The sequence below is a fragment of the Centropristis striata genome, chromosome 22, assembly GCF_030273125.1.
Source record: "Centropristis striata isolate RG_2023a ecotype Rhode Island chromosome 22, C.striata_1.0, whole genome shotgun sequence".
NCBI classification, from domain to species: Eukaryota; Metazoa; Chordata; class Actinopteri; order Perciformes; family Serranidae; genus Centropristis; species Centropristis striata.
The window spans coordinates 19,981,689-19,996,437 of record NC_081538.1 but is presented as its reverse complement, the minus strand read 5'-3'; the positions used below and the strand labels follow the sequence as shown (position 1 = coordinate 19,996,437).

The following is a 14,749-nucleotide window of genomic DNA, read 5'->3' as shown; positions in this document are numbered from 1 at the left end:
CGGCTATTTTAAAGTAAAAGCACTGAATTCGTATTTCTTTGTAGAATTTACATAGATAATTAAAATAATAATTACAGGGCCAAAACGTTTTTTTTCAGTGTACTAGTACTGAATGATGACACCTTGTGATAATTTATTCTTCATGTATCAAATAAACAGAGCCTAATTACAATGGCCTTAACATATAATTAATATTATTTCATATCGTCGCCCTGTTAATATAATCGCCTAACTAATTTTTTCAAGTTTTGCAGGAAACACAAAAAACTTCACCAAAAGTGTAAAATATGATATTTATTGATCATTTCACTCAAAAAGGATGTAACAAAGGATGGCTATTGGCATAGTAATAACACTGTGTGTAAATTATGTAACTTAAGAGAAATAAACGACTTAAGCAAGATATGGTAACACTTTATTTTGAAGGTGTCTACATAAGAGTCACACAAGCCTGTCAGAAACATGACATGACAAGTGTCATGAGCCTTTATGTTACTTCAAAGTGTCATTAATGTTCATGACACATCCCATGTCATGTTTATGACACGCTCATGTCAATCTTAGACACCTTCAAAGTCACATTTTATTTTGACTTAGGCATAATAAATCCACTTAAGTCACAGACTTGACATAGGCCATTATCTTAAAGGGGTAAAATCACATGATCTGATCAACTGAGGATGTAGGCGATTTTACCATAGGTGGCCGGCGTCATGAGGAGATGATTTAGGCAAAAAAATAATAATTTGACAAAAAATGACTTCGGCAATTATTTTAACAGTGTGACGATATGATATCCTATACCTGTTAGGACTTATCTATGTGCCATACTAAAAATGAGTGATCTTCATACTTTGTGGTCCCATAAAACACTGATTTGCCGAAATATGTTTTTTTCCACGTAATTCCAAGATGTCTCACGTGGACAACGCAAACAGTTCACCACAAATTATGTTCAATTTAAGTAAAGGGAGTTTCAGGCACAATAAACTTCAAAGTAGACCAGTTTTCTATAGAGCTGCAACAATTATTAGATTAATCGAACAATAATCGTCAACTATTTTTATAATCGAATAATTGGTTTGAGAAGTTTTTTAAAGACAATAAGACCAAATTCTCTGATTTCAACTTCTTCAATGTGAATATTTCTGGTTTCTTTGTTACTTTATGACAATAAACTGAATATCTCTTTGGTTTGTGGACAAAACAAGAGATGTGATGATGTCCTCTTGTGGTTTGGGACACATGATTGTTATTTTTCAACATTTTATTGACCAAACAACTAATCGATTAATCGTTTAAATAATCGACAGATTAATCGATAATGAAAATAATCGTAAGTTGCGGCCCTAGTTTTCTAAGAAATCAAATCTAAAACTATCTCAATTTAACGCTAATTTAGCATGGCTCCCCTGATTTACAATGTACAAACATTTGTGAATAAAATAAAATAAATATGATTTATAATTGCAATTAATTATTACTATAGCATATATTTTATGTTTTAAGTTTCAGTTTTCTATTATTTCATTAGTGGGTTCCATTTAGCTAGAAATAATAGATACAGTTACTGACTATGGGGAGGTACTCCAAGGTGCTGAGTGTGACCTCTAACCTTTAAAGAAGATTAAGGTAGTCTTTACTGTATATATTGCATAAGGTAGCACATAATGTGACACTACAGGATCACATCCTCTCTATTTGAGAGCACAGATTTCAGTCATGTCACAGATTGTTAAAATAAGAACAACACAGGAAAGGCCGATTTTCAAAATAAAACTTTTTTATCTTTGAAAAAGTTGGTTAAAAAAAACGATTTCCTCCATTTTTTAAAACATTTTTTTAAAACTTCTGCTTAAATAAATGAATACATGTTTCTTTAGTCCAAAAATGTCAATGAGGAAAAATGTCCGAAAGTTTTAAGTATAGGGGCTGTAATAAATAGAATTGTATACTGAAAATCTTATTGTAAAATGTAATCCCAGATCCAATTTAAATACCACAGGATTATTAGTATGAAATATTTACCTTAACCCATTGAAGCCTGGACAGCGGATTTGTAGTATTTGTATAAGCTCTCAAATACTTTTTGAATTTCATTTCTATCTGATACAGAGGCTGAAAAATCAATTATTTAGTAGAAGCGTTGACACTTCTGTTGAATTTCCAGAAAAACTTCAGGTTTTAGGGGCTTATTTTAAAATCACCCAGAGGTTTTACAGGCATTTCAGGCCTCAATGGGTTAAAAGCCATCCGTCTGAATATATGAGGGTTTCCTCCTCGAAAATGTCAGCTGCTGATAAAAAAAAAAAATCCAGTCACTCACATGAACTTCCCTTTCTTGAATCATATGACAGAATGTAACCTAATAGGATAAAGGTCTGATCGATTCCATTCAGGTTGAACTTTTATGCGCAGTAGCCTGAAGTTTACATATTACATTTAATGTCTGAGGGTCACCAATGCAACTTATTTATTTCAAAGTTTTTGAGAAACAAGAATATTTGAATTTGTGAACCTTAAACAAATAAGTACATTTCTATGTGGTTTAGATCATACTATACAGATTATTTATAGTCTATGGTCCAGTTATGTGGTTTTTAAAAATATAAAAATATTAATGCAATTTAGAGTGATGTTTCAATAATTCCAAGTATTCAATATTTTTTTCCAACAATATATTTATTGAGTTTTGTTTTACAAAATTGTCACATAGGTCACAAGAAAAATATAAAACAAGCAAACAAACAAGAACATGGCGGCCAAAGGTAGCATAATACAAGAACAAGAGTCCTTGAGGATCCATTCAAAAAAGAGTACATGAGTATAGAGCAAATTAACGTATAAATATGCAGAGGGTAAAATTATTCTACTCCAGGTTCGTTATTAAATGAGCCAGATTATTGTTCCATGCTCTTTCCAAGTATTAAATATTGCTTAAATTTCACAATTAAATATTCAGTTACAAAAAGAATTAAAATCCACATATCCTCTCCTTTTCCTTTCAAAGCGCAAATCAGAAAGATGAAACCATGATATGAATGCCAGAAACTCCTCTCAGTTATGAAACTGTTTAAAAGTAATGTTTACCCAATATAATATTCTTAAACATCTAATTAATCTAAATTAATTTCCATCAGTATCTAGTAATAACTGATGAACACTAAGTTATTAGATATTTATATGAATGATAAACAATATCCTTGAGTTTGTGCTTTCAGAGGTTACTTCTTATTAATCATGTGTAACTTATATAATACTTTCTCGCCCTAGCTACTTTCCTCCCATCCTCTGTTGTTTCCTTTCCTCCCATCCTCTGTTGTTTCCTTTCCTCCCATCCTCTGTTGTTTCCTTTCCTCCCATCCTATGTTGTTTCCTTTCCTCCCATCCTCTGTTGTTTCCTTTCCTCCCATCCTCTCTTGTTTCCTTTCCTCCCATCCTCTCTTGTTTCCTTTCCTCCCATCCTCTGTTGTTTCCTTTCCTCCCATCCTCTGTTGTTTCCTTTCCTCCCATCCTCTGTTGTTTCCTTTCCTCCCATCCTCTGTTGTTTCCTTTCCTCCCATCCTATGTTGTTTCCTTTCCTCCCATCCTCTGTTGTTTCCTTTCCTCCCATCCTCTCTTGTTTCCTTTCCTCCCATCCTCTGTTGTTTCCTTCCTCCCATCCTCTCTTGTTTCCTTTCCTCCCATCCTCTGTTGTTTCCTTCCTCCCATCCTCTCTTGTTTCCTTTCCTCCCATCCTCTCTTGTTTCCTTTCCTCCCATCCTCTGTTGTTTCCTTTCCTCCCATCCTATGTTGTTTCCTCTCCTCCCATCCTCTGTTGTTTCCTTTCCTCCCATCCTCTGTTGTTTCCTTTCCTCCCATCCTCTGTTGTTTTCTTTCCTCCCATCCTCTATTGTTTCCTTTCCTCCCATCCTCTGTTGTTTCCTTTCCTCCCTTCCTCTCTTGTTTCCTTTCCTCCCATCCTCTCTTGTTTCCTTTCCTCCCATCCTCTCTTGTTTCCTTTCCTCCCATCCTCTGTTGTTTCCTTTCCTCCCATCCTCTCTTGTTTCCTTTCCTCCCATTCTCTGTTGTTTCCTTCCTCCCATCCTCTCTTGTTTCCTTTCTTCCCATACTCTCTTGTTTCCTTTCCTCCCATCCTCTCTTGTTTCCTTTCCTCCCATCCTCTCTTGTTTTTATTTTTTATTTTATTTATTGAAAGTCAGGTATTACAAACAGTAAAAACACAGAACATTAATACAAAACAAAAACAATGCCAGGGGGTCACAGTATACAAAATAATAATGAATTAGTTCATAAGCATCTTATAAAGAGTGCATAGCTCAGTGGTTTTGATGGCCTGAGTTCATTATCAAAAATTTAAAAAAGATGGTTTGTGATTGAGAATTTGGATTTGTGTATATGGTATTTTGCAAGTAGAACAATCAGGTTGATAATGAAAAATTGATCTTTGTTGTTCGTAGGATAGGAGAGGAACCCAAACAGTACATTTATATATGTAAGAGAGACACCAGATAAAATATTCTGGGAAATGAATGCAAGACATCTTGCCAGAAAACAAATTGGACAGGACCAAAATGACAAAGATCTTCTTCACACTGTTTGCAGAATGAGCAGTTCACGTCAATGTCCTTTTTGTATCTACGTAGAAATAAGCTGCAGGGAAAAAAACCTATGAATCATTTTAAAATACACTTTTTTAAACCTTATTTATAATCAGATATTTAGAAGGAAGGCACCAGATTTTCTTCCAGTTCAAGTCTGGAGTGAAGCTATTCCAGTAAGAGACTACATTTGGAACAGAGATTATGTCCTTTTGAAATAAAGCATGTATATTACAGTTGTTATTACTTTTCTTAGTAGAAAGATTTGGCCATCACTAGTGTCAGCAGGGTCTAATTTCAGTAAAGTCAGTTCAGATGTAATGGAGCTTTTAAGTAGCATAATAACACTAGACGGTATTGCATCAAAAACTACAGCGTATTCCCTTGGAGGAATGGGAATACTGTACTTATTTAGAGTAAGACATTAAAACACCATTAGAGTTAAAAGCTGCTTGACTAAATAGATTACATGGTTAAACCAGTTTTCCAAAAAATAAAGATTTCCGTTTGTATAATATCTCTCTGTTGTTCCAGATGTAGTATCTGTGAGGTGACAAATTGTGCCTATAAATTAAAGTCCAAGAAAGACGCAGTTGTTTATGGAAATAAGACAGCTTTAAGGGGATCTTTTCAATGTTGTAGTTGCAAAGTAAAATAAATGTATGGCCACCAAGTTTTGAAAATAAGAAATTTAGGATAAAATTACAGATTGAAGATGGGTTTTTAAGAAATTGTTTTATCCAATTTATTTTGAAAGTATTATTTAGGGTTGAAAAATGCATACCACCATGTTCATATGAGTTCCTAGAAAACTGATTTCCTACTATAATGAATCCTATTTCTCCATATAAATTTATATAGCATATTATCAACAGATTCAGCGGTCTGTTTATTCACATCAAGGGATAGGGCTGTATACCTCTCTTGTTTCCTTTCCTCTCCCTTCACCTCTTCTCCTCGCCTTCTCTATCCCACAATGCATTGCGTTCACTCGTTGGATCATGGACCAAAGCGGTAAGCTAAATACCCAGTAGGGCGGACGGTAGCAAACTTATTATATGTGATATATTTCCCACCACGCATGTTAATCATTGCTGTATAAGCTTGTCAGATAGCGGCATATCATCCCCCCTTTAGACGAGTTTGCTACGACCTCCCGTTATCTTCCACAGCAGCGTTACAGCTAGCAGTGTCCAGGCTAACATGCTAGCTAAAGACTAGCTAGCAATGGAGTAACACTAAAACACCGAAAGTTAACGATAATTTCTAAATGAATCTATTAGGTCGCATGCAATGTTGCGGTCGAGTTTACACAGTTACTACCATCTATTGAATGGCAAACATTGCATTCCATATGTTAGTAGGCGTAGCTGGCTCGACTTGGGGCGCGAATGTTAACTACATCACCAACGTTAGCATAATGCTAATTAATCTAGCTAGAAGCTGACATAACTTACTGAATGTATTCAGAATGTTTAATGCATTTTATGATTTGTTCCTCTTAGCTTATGAAATAAAATGACGAGGTTATAATAATTAAATTGCGATTTCATAACGTTAGTTTAGCTGGTCACTTAAAGTTTCAAAACGTTATCAGATGTTAGTAATTTAACATTCTCAGCAAAATAAGGGATTGCTAATCTGAAGTGTTATTTTTCACTTTGTGGACAGGTAGGGTCACTATCACAGGCCCTGTCACAGTGCTCAGGGTTCCCACGGGTGCTGGAAGTACTTGAAAATCCTTTACTTTTAATGTGATGTTTCCAAGGTTATTACTCTAGCACAATGACAATAGTTTATTTGAAGAAGTTAAATAATCAGTATACTGTATGTACTGTATATACTTATTTACAACAGCTGTAACGTGCTGGAAAACCTTGGTAACGCCTGAAAAATGTAGGAATTTGACATTGTGTAGCAACACTGAGTGTATTTTGCACATCCTGACTTTAAGCATCTTCTCCTGAATGACAATTGACAAAAGTGGCTTTTAAAAGGTTATGTTCTTGTCATTAATTAATTAAAATGTCACCTTCCCCACTGGCCAATTTCATTTTGTACTATTATTAATAAAAAAATCTAATAAATCGGTTTTAACTCTAAGTGTTGCCATATCCTTTGACCCAGTGTTTTTTTTTGTATGTATTAGAAATAATTTCACAACACTCAAAAGTAGTCTTTTTTCTTACAGACAATGATCTTCAAGGAAGTGATGGTTCTGGGAGTTTGGGTGGCCCAGATGTTCGCAGACGAATCCCCATCAAACTCATATCCAAGCAGCCCTTAAGGAGCAAACCTCTGCCCCGCACCCAGAGACCCAGTAGCAGGCCATGTAAAAGTGAGGCTGGGGAAGATGGTATGCACATTCTGCACTACACTGTTCTGCAGTAGCTAAGTTAGGGGACATTCACACCTGAGCTGTTTGGTCTGCTTGAAATGAACTCTGGTGTGTTTTGCTGGAAAGTCAGTTCGTTTTGTGCTGGTGTGAAAGCTCAAACGAGCTCTGTTGCAGACCAGAGAACTGAACTCTGGGTCCACTGAAAACCGGGGGTCTCTGTTGGCTTCCAAGTGCACCAGATTTCATTTCACTGCAGGTGAGAACACAGTCCGAAACAAAGGAATGAAGCGAACCAAAACACAGCGCATTCTGTGTTGAAATTGGGCAGAAATCTGAGAATCAACACCAGGCAGGGCAGTAGCAGGCTTGTAAAATGTCTTGTGGACAGATGTGGTCTGATGACGGAGTAAAGGCCCTTTTCTAAATATGATCAAACTATCACATAACAGTTGCTTGTGGCTCCACACACAAACAACAAAGTCTTCAAATGATTTAGAGACAGAATGGTGGTTAATAGATTCAGTCACACAGCAGATCAATGCCACATAAAAGTGGCTTGCTTTGAAAAAGTGTCGGCTCTTTTTCTCACATTCTGTCCAATAGAGGAACCACATTTGTTTACAATGCTTGGTGAGCTTGTTAAAGCGGTGTGGAAGAAAACCAAATTCAAAATTTGACGATGTTGCAATTTCACCACACTGAATCGCACTGAGTCAATTAGACTTTATATGTAAAAGCAGCCATGGTTTCATTAGTGTTTCCTTTTCTGCCATATGCAATCATGGTAAGACTTTCACAGCTTTTGGTCTGTGTCTGGTGTACCAGCAGATAATGTCATAAGGAACATTTTGTTTGTCTTCATTTTACTTGTATTCTCTTAACTGGGGGATTCAGGACAAGGATTTGGATGTGTATATTATAATCCATGACTCTTTACCTGAGTTGAAGTGAAGGTTAACATGGGGACACATTCAGTGTTTTTATGTTGGAACGGAGAATATTAAAACTGATTGGTCAGGCTTTGTTTGGACCTAATGTAATATTTATGTGTAATGAACAACGTGTTGGACAGTTTTTCTTTTTTAAATAAGTGCTGTGCAGTGGATCTAATTCATGCCAAAGAAAGTGGATTTCGAAGGGTCAAAAATATATACTTAGAAAAGTTAAATAATCATTTGACAGAATTATTAAACACTTTGTATATCTGAGATCACACATAAAATATATGCATTGTTCATATTTGAAAGATATGCTGTAATTATTAACACATTGAGACTTGGACAGCCTTATCAGGGGTAGATTAAGAGAAGCTTGTCTTATTTTGATAAGTCTCGCAAATTTAAATAAAGGGTTGCGTTTCATTAAAGTGGCTTATGTGACACCACGCTCCGTAACCATGGTAACTTACACCACTGAACTTGCCTGCTCCAGGGCAGACTAACTGACAAGCTAACTTTAGCTGTGATCCCAACAGGCGGATACAAAACCCCAAAAGACAGTTACGTCCCATTTTTTTTCGCGCATGCAACACCTTTGTCATGTCCATGCAGAAAGTTTAGACTTTCTTATATGTACAGCCTATAGTTAAGACTTTTTTTTCTCACATTGTGAAGAAAATATGTATGAAAAAAATTGCACACTTATTTCAGACAATCTGTTTTTTAATTCATGCAACATTTGTTTTGGAGTGACCCTTTTATTTGAACGCTCAACATGTAAAATTTAAGAAAAGTGTGCAAACATTTTTTAGCAGTCCTTTATTCATTAATTTGTTCTAGCTATGAAGACAAAAAAAGACATTAAATACAGTCTTAACCTTCTGCTGTGGTAAAATGTATATTTACATCATTCTCTAGTTTCTTTATCTCCAAATAAATGTATTACATTTATGGCTTTTTAGCTCCATATTGAGTTTCTGGTTTTCAGTTTGCATAAGCATATGAGGCTTGTAGATCGAGCCGACATCCTGTAAAAGAAAATGTGTCAAAGAGTAGCTGATTATGTAGTTGCCATTTATTATGTAATTTCTCAGTTTCTTCATTGCTTGCTGCAGTAGTTGTTCCAGCTGTGTCCTGCAGCAAGGTGCATGGTGATACACAATCTGTAGAATGAAGATGCAGCCCAAACATTATTATGTTTTCACTTGTCCTGTTTCAAGTCCTTTTTTGGCTGTTCAGATTCCTACTGTTGATATGTGACAGAATAATCAATATAGTTAGGCCAATAAACATTAAATTCATTGTAGTTGTGAGTTCTCCCAAGTTAGCCTACAGCATCACTGCGAACATACAGCTGTTATTATCCAGCCTACTGATAACACCAGTCTTATTGTGTCACGTGATCTAAATGTTAATTTATTAACAACTACAAATAACACGATAAGTAGGAATGAATTACTCTTAAGTAAATCAATCGGCAATTTTTTTTGCCATGCCATCTCCCTGGCTCTGTTAATGGAGCAGTATTGTCTGTTATTGTTACCGTCACTTGATATTCTTCATAAAGCTCCTTCAGCGTTTTTGCTTTTCACCTCTTATAGCGACATGTTATTGGCTGCTCCCTGCTGTTCCATGATCGATTGATCTTGGCTGCTTATATACGCCGCGCTCACGCACAATGCCAGCTTGTATAGACTGCGTTGAGTTAGCATTGACTAGACACGCTGAGCTGTGTCAGTGGAACGGCTTTAGCCTCAAGTGGAAGTTGGTGTTAATTCTAACCAGGCTTTTTCAATTAAGCCACGGTTTGTTTGGCTGCGTTGATGGAACATCCCTCAGGTCTCCTGGTCATAACTTTGCCAGGACAATAGAAATAGATTCCTGTGTTTTTGCATGACATGATTAATAATTTATCTCTCATGTGTTACAGATGCCTTTGGCTTCAAACAAGAAGATAGGTTCGATTGTGGAGCTAAAGCTGGTGATGTGTTTGCCACTCAGAGGAGGTTCCCCCAGGTCCTGTTTTGGGACTATAAGGTACGTCACCTGTGAGGAGGGAAATGAAAAGGATATGAATGACAAACACTTGATCACTCATTTCCAGCACCAAGTACAGGATGTCTCCCCTCCAAACAATCAGAAAAATTGTACTGATGCCAGACTGGATTCAACAATTTTTGTTGATGTCCAGTTTTAATGAAACAAAAAAGTAGACAGTATTAAATGGTTTCCCAAATAACAGCGTATGAGTGTGTTTTAAGACTAGTTATCTACCTTTTTTCGCAGTTGCATCTGATTGGAGAAAGGGATGAAGTACCTATTCACTTTTGTGATAAATGCGGTCTTCCTATCCAGCTATATGGACGAATGGTATGTATGTCTTTTAACTGACTTTTCTCTGCAGGCAGTCATAGAAAAATGTTCATGTGTAACTCTTGTCCTCTAACTCATCAGATCCCCTGCAAACATGTTTTCTGCTATGACTGTGCTTTGCTTCATGAGAAGAAAGGAGAAAAAATGTGCCCCGGGTGAGTTTTGTTGAGACGTTTAAGCTTTTTAAATGTGTTGTGGTGATGACTGCAATTCCTTGCAATTTTTGACATTTATCTTGAGTGTAAATGTCTGAGTGTTGAATCAAAGAAAATATTTACTGAACCTGATGTTAGCACTTTTTTTTAATTAAAGGTATACTATGCATAGCTTAGTTATTTGTGGCCCTTGAACATGACATGAACGGGATGCATTAAGCTTTAATCTACTGCTGTCCAAGATGTTTAAGAACAGTGAACAACAATTCTTAAATAGTGTGCCTTTAAAGGTGCATGTAGCATGTAAGGCTGTCATATCCTTATGACACTACTACTGCTTTATTGAAAATATTGCTGTCACGTTTGTCTTTCTGTGCGACATAGTGTAATACGTTCTTTTTGTTGTTGTTCATTGATGTTTTAAAAATGTGAATGCACTTTAGGCCAAAGGCACTGCTCTACAGTCAAAGCCAAATGTTTTAGCTTTTAAATGTTTTTTATATCATGTCTCTATCTGTTACAGAGGCTGAGACATAAATTAGTTCGAAAAAGATCTTCCGTATAGTTTTTCAGAATACCCTCAGGTTTTGGGAGGTTTTTTTTTCAAACAACGCTTAGGTTTTTTAGGGGGTTTGTCTCGGGGTGACTTTGGTCTTAATAGATTAATGATTTCTTCGTGTCACTGAACTTGTGTCCCCGTGTCCAGCCTCACCCTGTACAACTGTACAGACCCAGTGCAGCGCATTGAGCAGTGCCAGCGTGGTTCCCTCTACATGTGCAGTGTTGTGCCGGGATGCAAGCGCACCTACCTGTCCCAGCGGGACCTGCAGGCCCACGTCAACCACCGGCACATGAGGGCAGCCAAGTCTTCCACTGGCCGGCAGGAGCCAGTGCACCTGCCCCCTGCATCCGAGGTCCCTGAAAGATTCCGCGTGCCTCCACCTCACCTCCCCAAGAACCATGTTCACCTCCCCAACCCGCTCCAGCACGGCGGTCACGACCCCTACAGTCAGCCGCCCCCACCTTCAGCTCACGAAGCCCCGCCGCCGAACGCTCTCGGCCCTGAGACATTCCGCATCGCCACGGTAACAACCCGTAAGCACAGCAATCTCATCACCGTGCCCATCCAAGATGACTCTTCCTCCTCTCGGGAGCCCCTCTCTGGCGGGCCAGGCCCTGCTCAGCCCCCCCACCACCACCCCGGGGACTATCCAGGCCAGCCACCCGTAGTGTCCCACTCTCACCACATGATGGCGCCACCGCAGCAACATTTCGGTCCACCACCTCCCCCGCCTCCTCCTATCAGCCACCCCATGCAGCATCCTCCCCAGGGCTCTGGCACGCCACACATGGTGTACAACCAGGCCCCTCCTCCTCCCATGTCCACAGCTCCCCCACCAATCACTCCACCACCAGGGCACATCATGGGCCAGATGCCCCCCTATATGAACCACCCGCCCCCAGGACCTCCACCACAACACAGTGGCCCCCCTGTTAACGCCCCTCCACCTCATCACTACAACCCCAACTCCATGCAGCAGTTCCCCGAAGACCAGGGCACCCTCAGTCCCCCGTTCAGCCAGCCAGGAGGCCTCAGTCCTGGGATGTGGCCCGCTCCGAGAGGGCCCCCACCTCCACGAATGCAGGGTCCTCCTCCCCAGGGTCAGATGCCTGGACCACACCACCCAGATCAGGGCCGCTACCGGCCTTATTATCAGTAAACTGCCAACTGAATGAATGGGCAACAGCGTGTTATTCTGTTCCATACCATTTGTCTAAATAATGTGATCGTAGACCTCAGGGTTAAAGGATGTAGGACTTTGATTTTGATATAACATTTGCCCAGAAGCAAATGTGTATGTATGTGCTGCACATTTTAGTTAAGTGTACTGAGCATCCAGTAGACTTGGAGAAGAGCAGAAGAGTCCCTTTTTTTATTAGCGTATGGTAAATATTTCTGTATATATGTCAGCTGATTTCACGCATATGTACTGTACATTGAAAGACTCTAAATATGTCTCAATAAATTTTTAACAGCAGATGTGCATCTCATATTTGTTTAATATGACGACTGATGAAGGATCACAAGCTGATCAGTTTGCTTTGATGTGATTGAGTTATTGTAATATTGTAAGCTTCCTAACAAGAAGACGATAATAACAGGTTTTATTAAGTGGCTTTGTGTTTCCTGTTTATTAGGACGGCTGTTTGTCTTCGGCTCCTTTTGTCATTTGTTTAAAATGTTTTTTTCTTTCAAACCTGGTTCTGTATCAGTCTTTGAAGTACACGTGACACGTCACATTTTCTTTATTTAAGCTATGTTCAACCAGGTTTGTCCCATTGAGATCAAAGATCTTTTTTTTTTTTTTTACAAGAGATCCTGGCTAAGATGAGCTGCAACAAAGATTTCAACAATTTTTACCAAAGCACAAGGATTTTAAGTTAAATTTAAGAATGATCAAATGAAACATTTACACACAGACAGCCTGGACTAGATTTCACCATAGTTTTAAACTCTGATTGCTTTTTTTTCCCACTTCTGCAACATCTCAGGCCTGGCCTTGGGGCAGACAGAACATGCAAAATCAGTGCTATAGTCATATCCCTTATCATTCAGTCCCATTTTATTGAGAATTGGGTGTTGTGGGCAGTGGATGTTTAGGGGGAGATAGCAGGTCAGCAGTAGATGCCACATAGAAGTGTTGAACATCATCTGAAAGCTGGAACCTAAAGATCAGTGAGATGCAGCTCAGCACTGTCAAGATATTCTGATATACATCTTTAATAAAAATACTTAGTTAATCGATCAATTAAACCTATTAAGGTTTATATGGGTTGAGAACATTTACCTTTGGCTTTCTGATGTCAATTTACCTGCTCAACTATAGGTGCATCCCATGTTTCTTATTTCGCATCCCTGCGTCCCTCACTTGCGTCTTAGTCCCGCCCACCGGGGATGCATGGAGAGACGCAAGTGAGGGAAGCGAGGAGAGGGGAAACGATTTAAGAGACATGAGACGTCCTTCCCTCCGGAGCGTCACGTGAAGCGACGTCCGTTTCTAATGACGGCGGCAGCGGATCACAGCTGGATCAGCTGTCAGTCGCTTTAACAGCTGGAGACATGCACTAATAATAATAATAATAATAAGTGTTTTCTCTGTTTAACAAACACCTGCACATGAATAACAACTTCCATTGTGTATTTATACTGTGAACTGTGTCCAGCTCAGGGGCACGGGAATGCCTTTATATAATTTATTAATTATTATTTGCTGCTGTATTAGGACAACTATTAGAGCCAAGTATGAAAAAAAAAAATATGGACCCGGGGGAGGGGGGTAATACTGGTCCATGCCTCACTGGGTCCGTCCGGTGCCACACACATACACACACAGACACACACAGGCACACACAGGCACACAGACACACACACACTTCAAAAAGATGAATAAAGATCCCATAAACCCGGCTCCATGGCACGCGTAAAGACGCATCACATGAGGATGACCGTGAGGAATGAAGGCTGGGAACAATAAACCTGCTGCTGTGAAAAAAGTTTAGACGGACGTTACACTGTAACTGTCAACAAGAAGCAGAGGAGGTCTGAAAGAGAGACAGCGCTCCGTGTGAACGCGAGCGTCAGTCGGATCATTCTGATAAAACACCTTAAACAGAGTGATGGAGAAGAAGAGACATCCCGCAGGTAGAAAGGAATGAAATGTGGTGATGTCGTAACATCACCACATGTTATCTGTTTTTAATCATGCCATGGTGGCTGGGTCCCTCTCCCCTGGGTTCCTATTTATTTATTTATTTTTTCATATATGGCCCTAATACGCTCCACGCTAAAGCCCCCCCTCTTCCAATATTCACGCCGTATTAACGCTGAACTACATGACAGCAAATGCACTCCATGGTCACTCAAACGTGCTCCAGCACTTGGACTAAAGAAAGAAGGTGAGATGTTGTTTTTACAGAAAAGGGGCTCTGTGTCGCCGCCTACAGGCCACAACCTGAACCTCAGGGCTTTGTAATGTGGAGCGCTGAACCAATCCTGAGCGGCATCATTAATATAATAATATCAATATACTCTGAGGCTGCACTTAATGATAAAACTCCAACAATAACTTCCCGTTCAAATTCAAATTGTATATATGTATTTTTTCTTTGTATATTTTATCTTGTATATCGTATATTTTAATATTTATTTTTCTGTAATTTTGATGAATGTTATTATTTTATTGCCTTTATTGCCAATAGATCCACCTATTTCTTATATTATATTATTATGTATTATTATGATTATGATTATTGTTATTATTATTATTATTATTATCATCATCA

The 14,749-nt window shown here is 38.6% G+C and overlaps 1 protein-coding gene across 1 annotated transcript; it reads left to right on the top strand.

Annotated features, from left to right (window-relative positions):
- The first annotated feature begins 5,482 nt into the window (after window positions 1-5,482).
- Window positions 5,483-12,444, top strand: LOC131961071 (E3 ubiquitin-protein ligase Hakai-like). The gene is made up of 6 exons (XM_059326348.1): window positions 5,483-5,615; window positions 6,793-6,957; window positions 9,808-9,914; window positions 10,164-10,247; window positions 10,332-10,405; window positions 11,112-12,444. The coding sequence occupies exons 1-6, from the start codon at window positions 5,603-5,605 to the stop codon at window positions 12,124-12,126; spliced, it is 1,458 nt and encodes a 485-aa protein (XP_059182331.1). The 5' UTR covers window positions 5,483-5,602; the 3' UTR covers window positions 12,127-12,444.
- The last annotated feature ends 2,305 nt before the right edge of the window (window positions 12,445-14,749 follow it).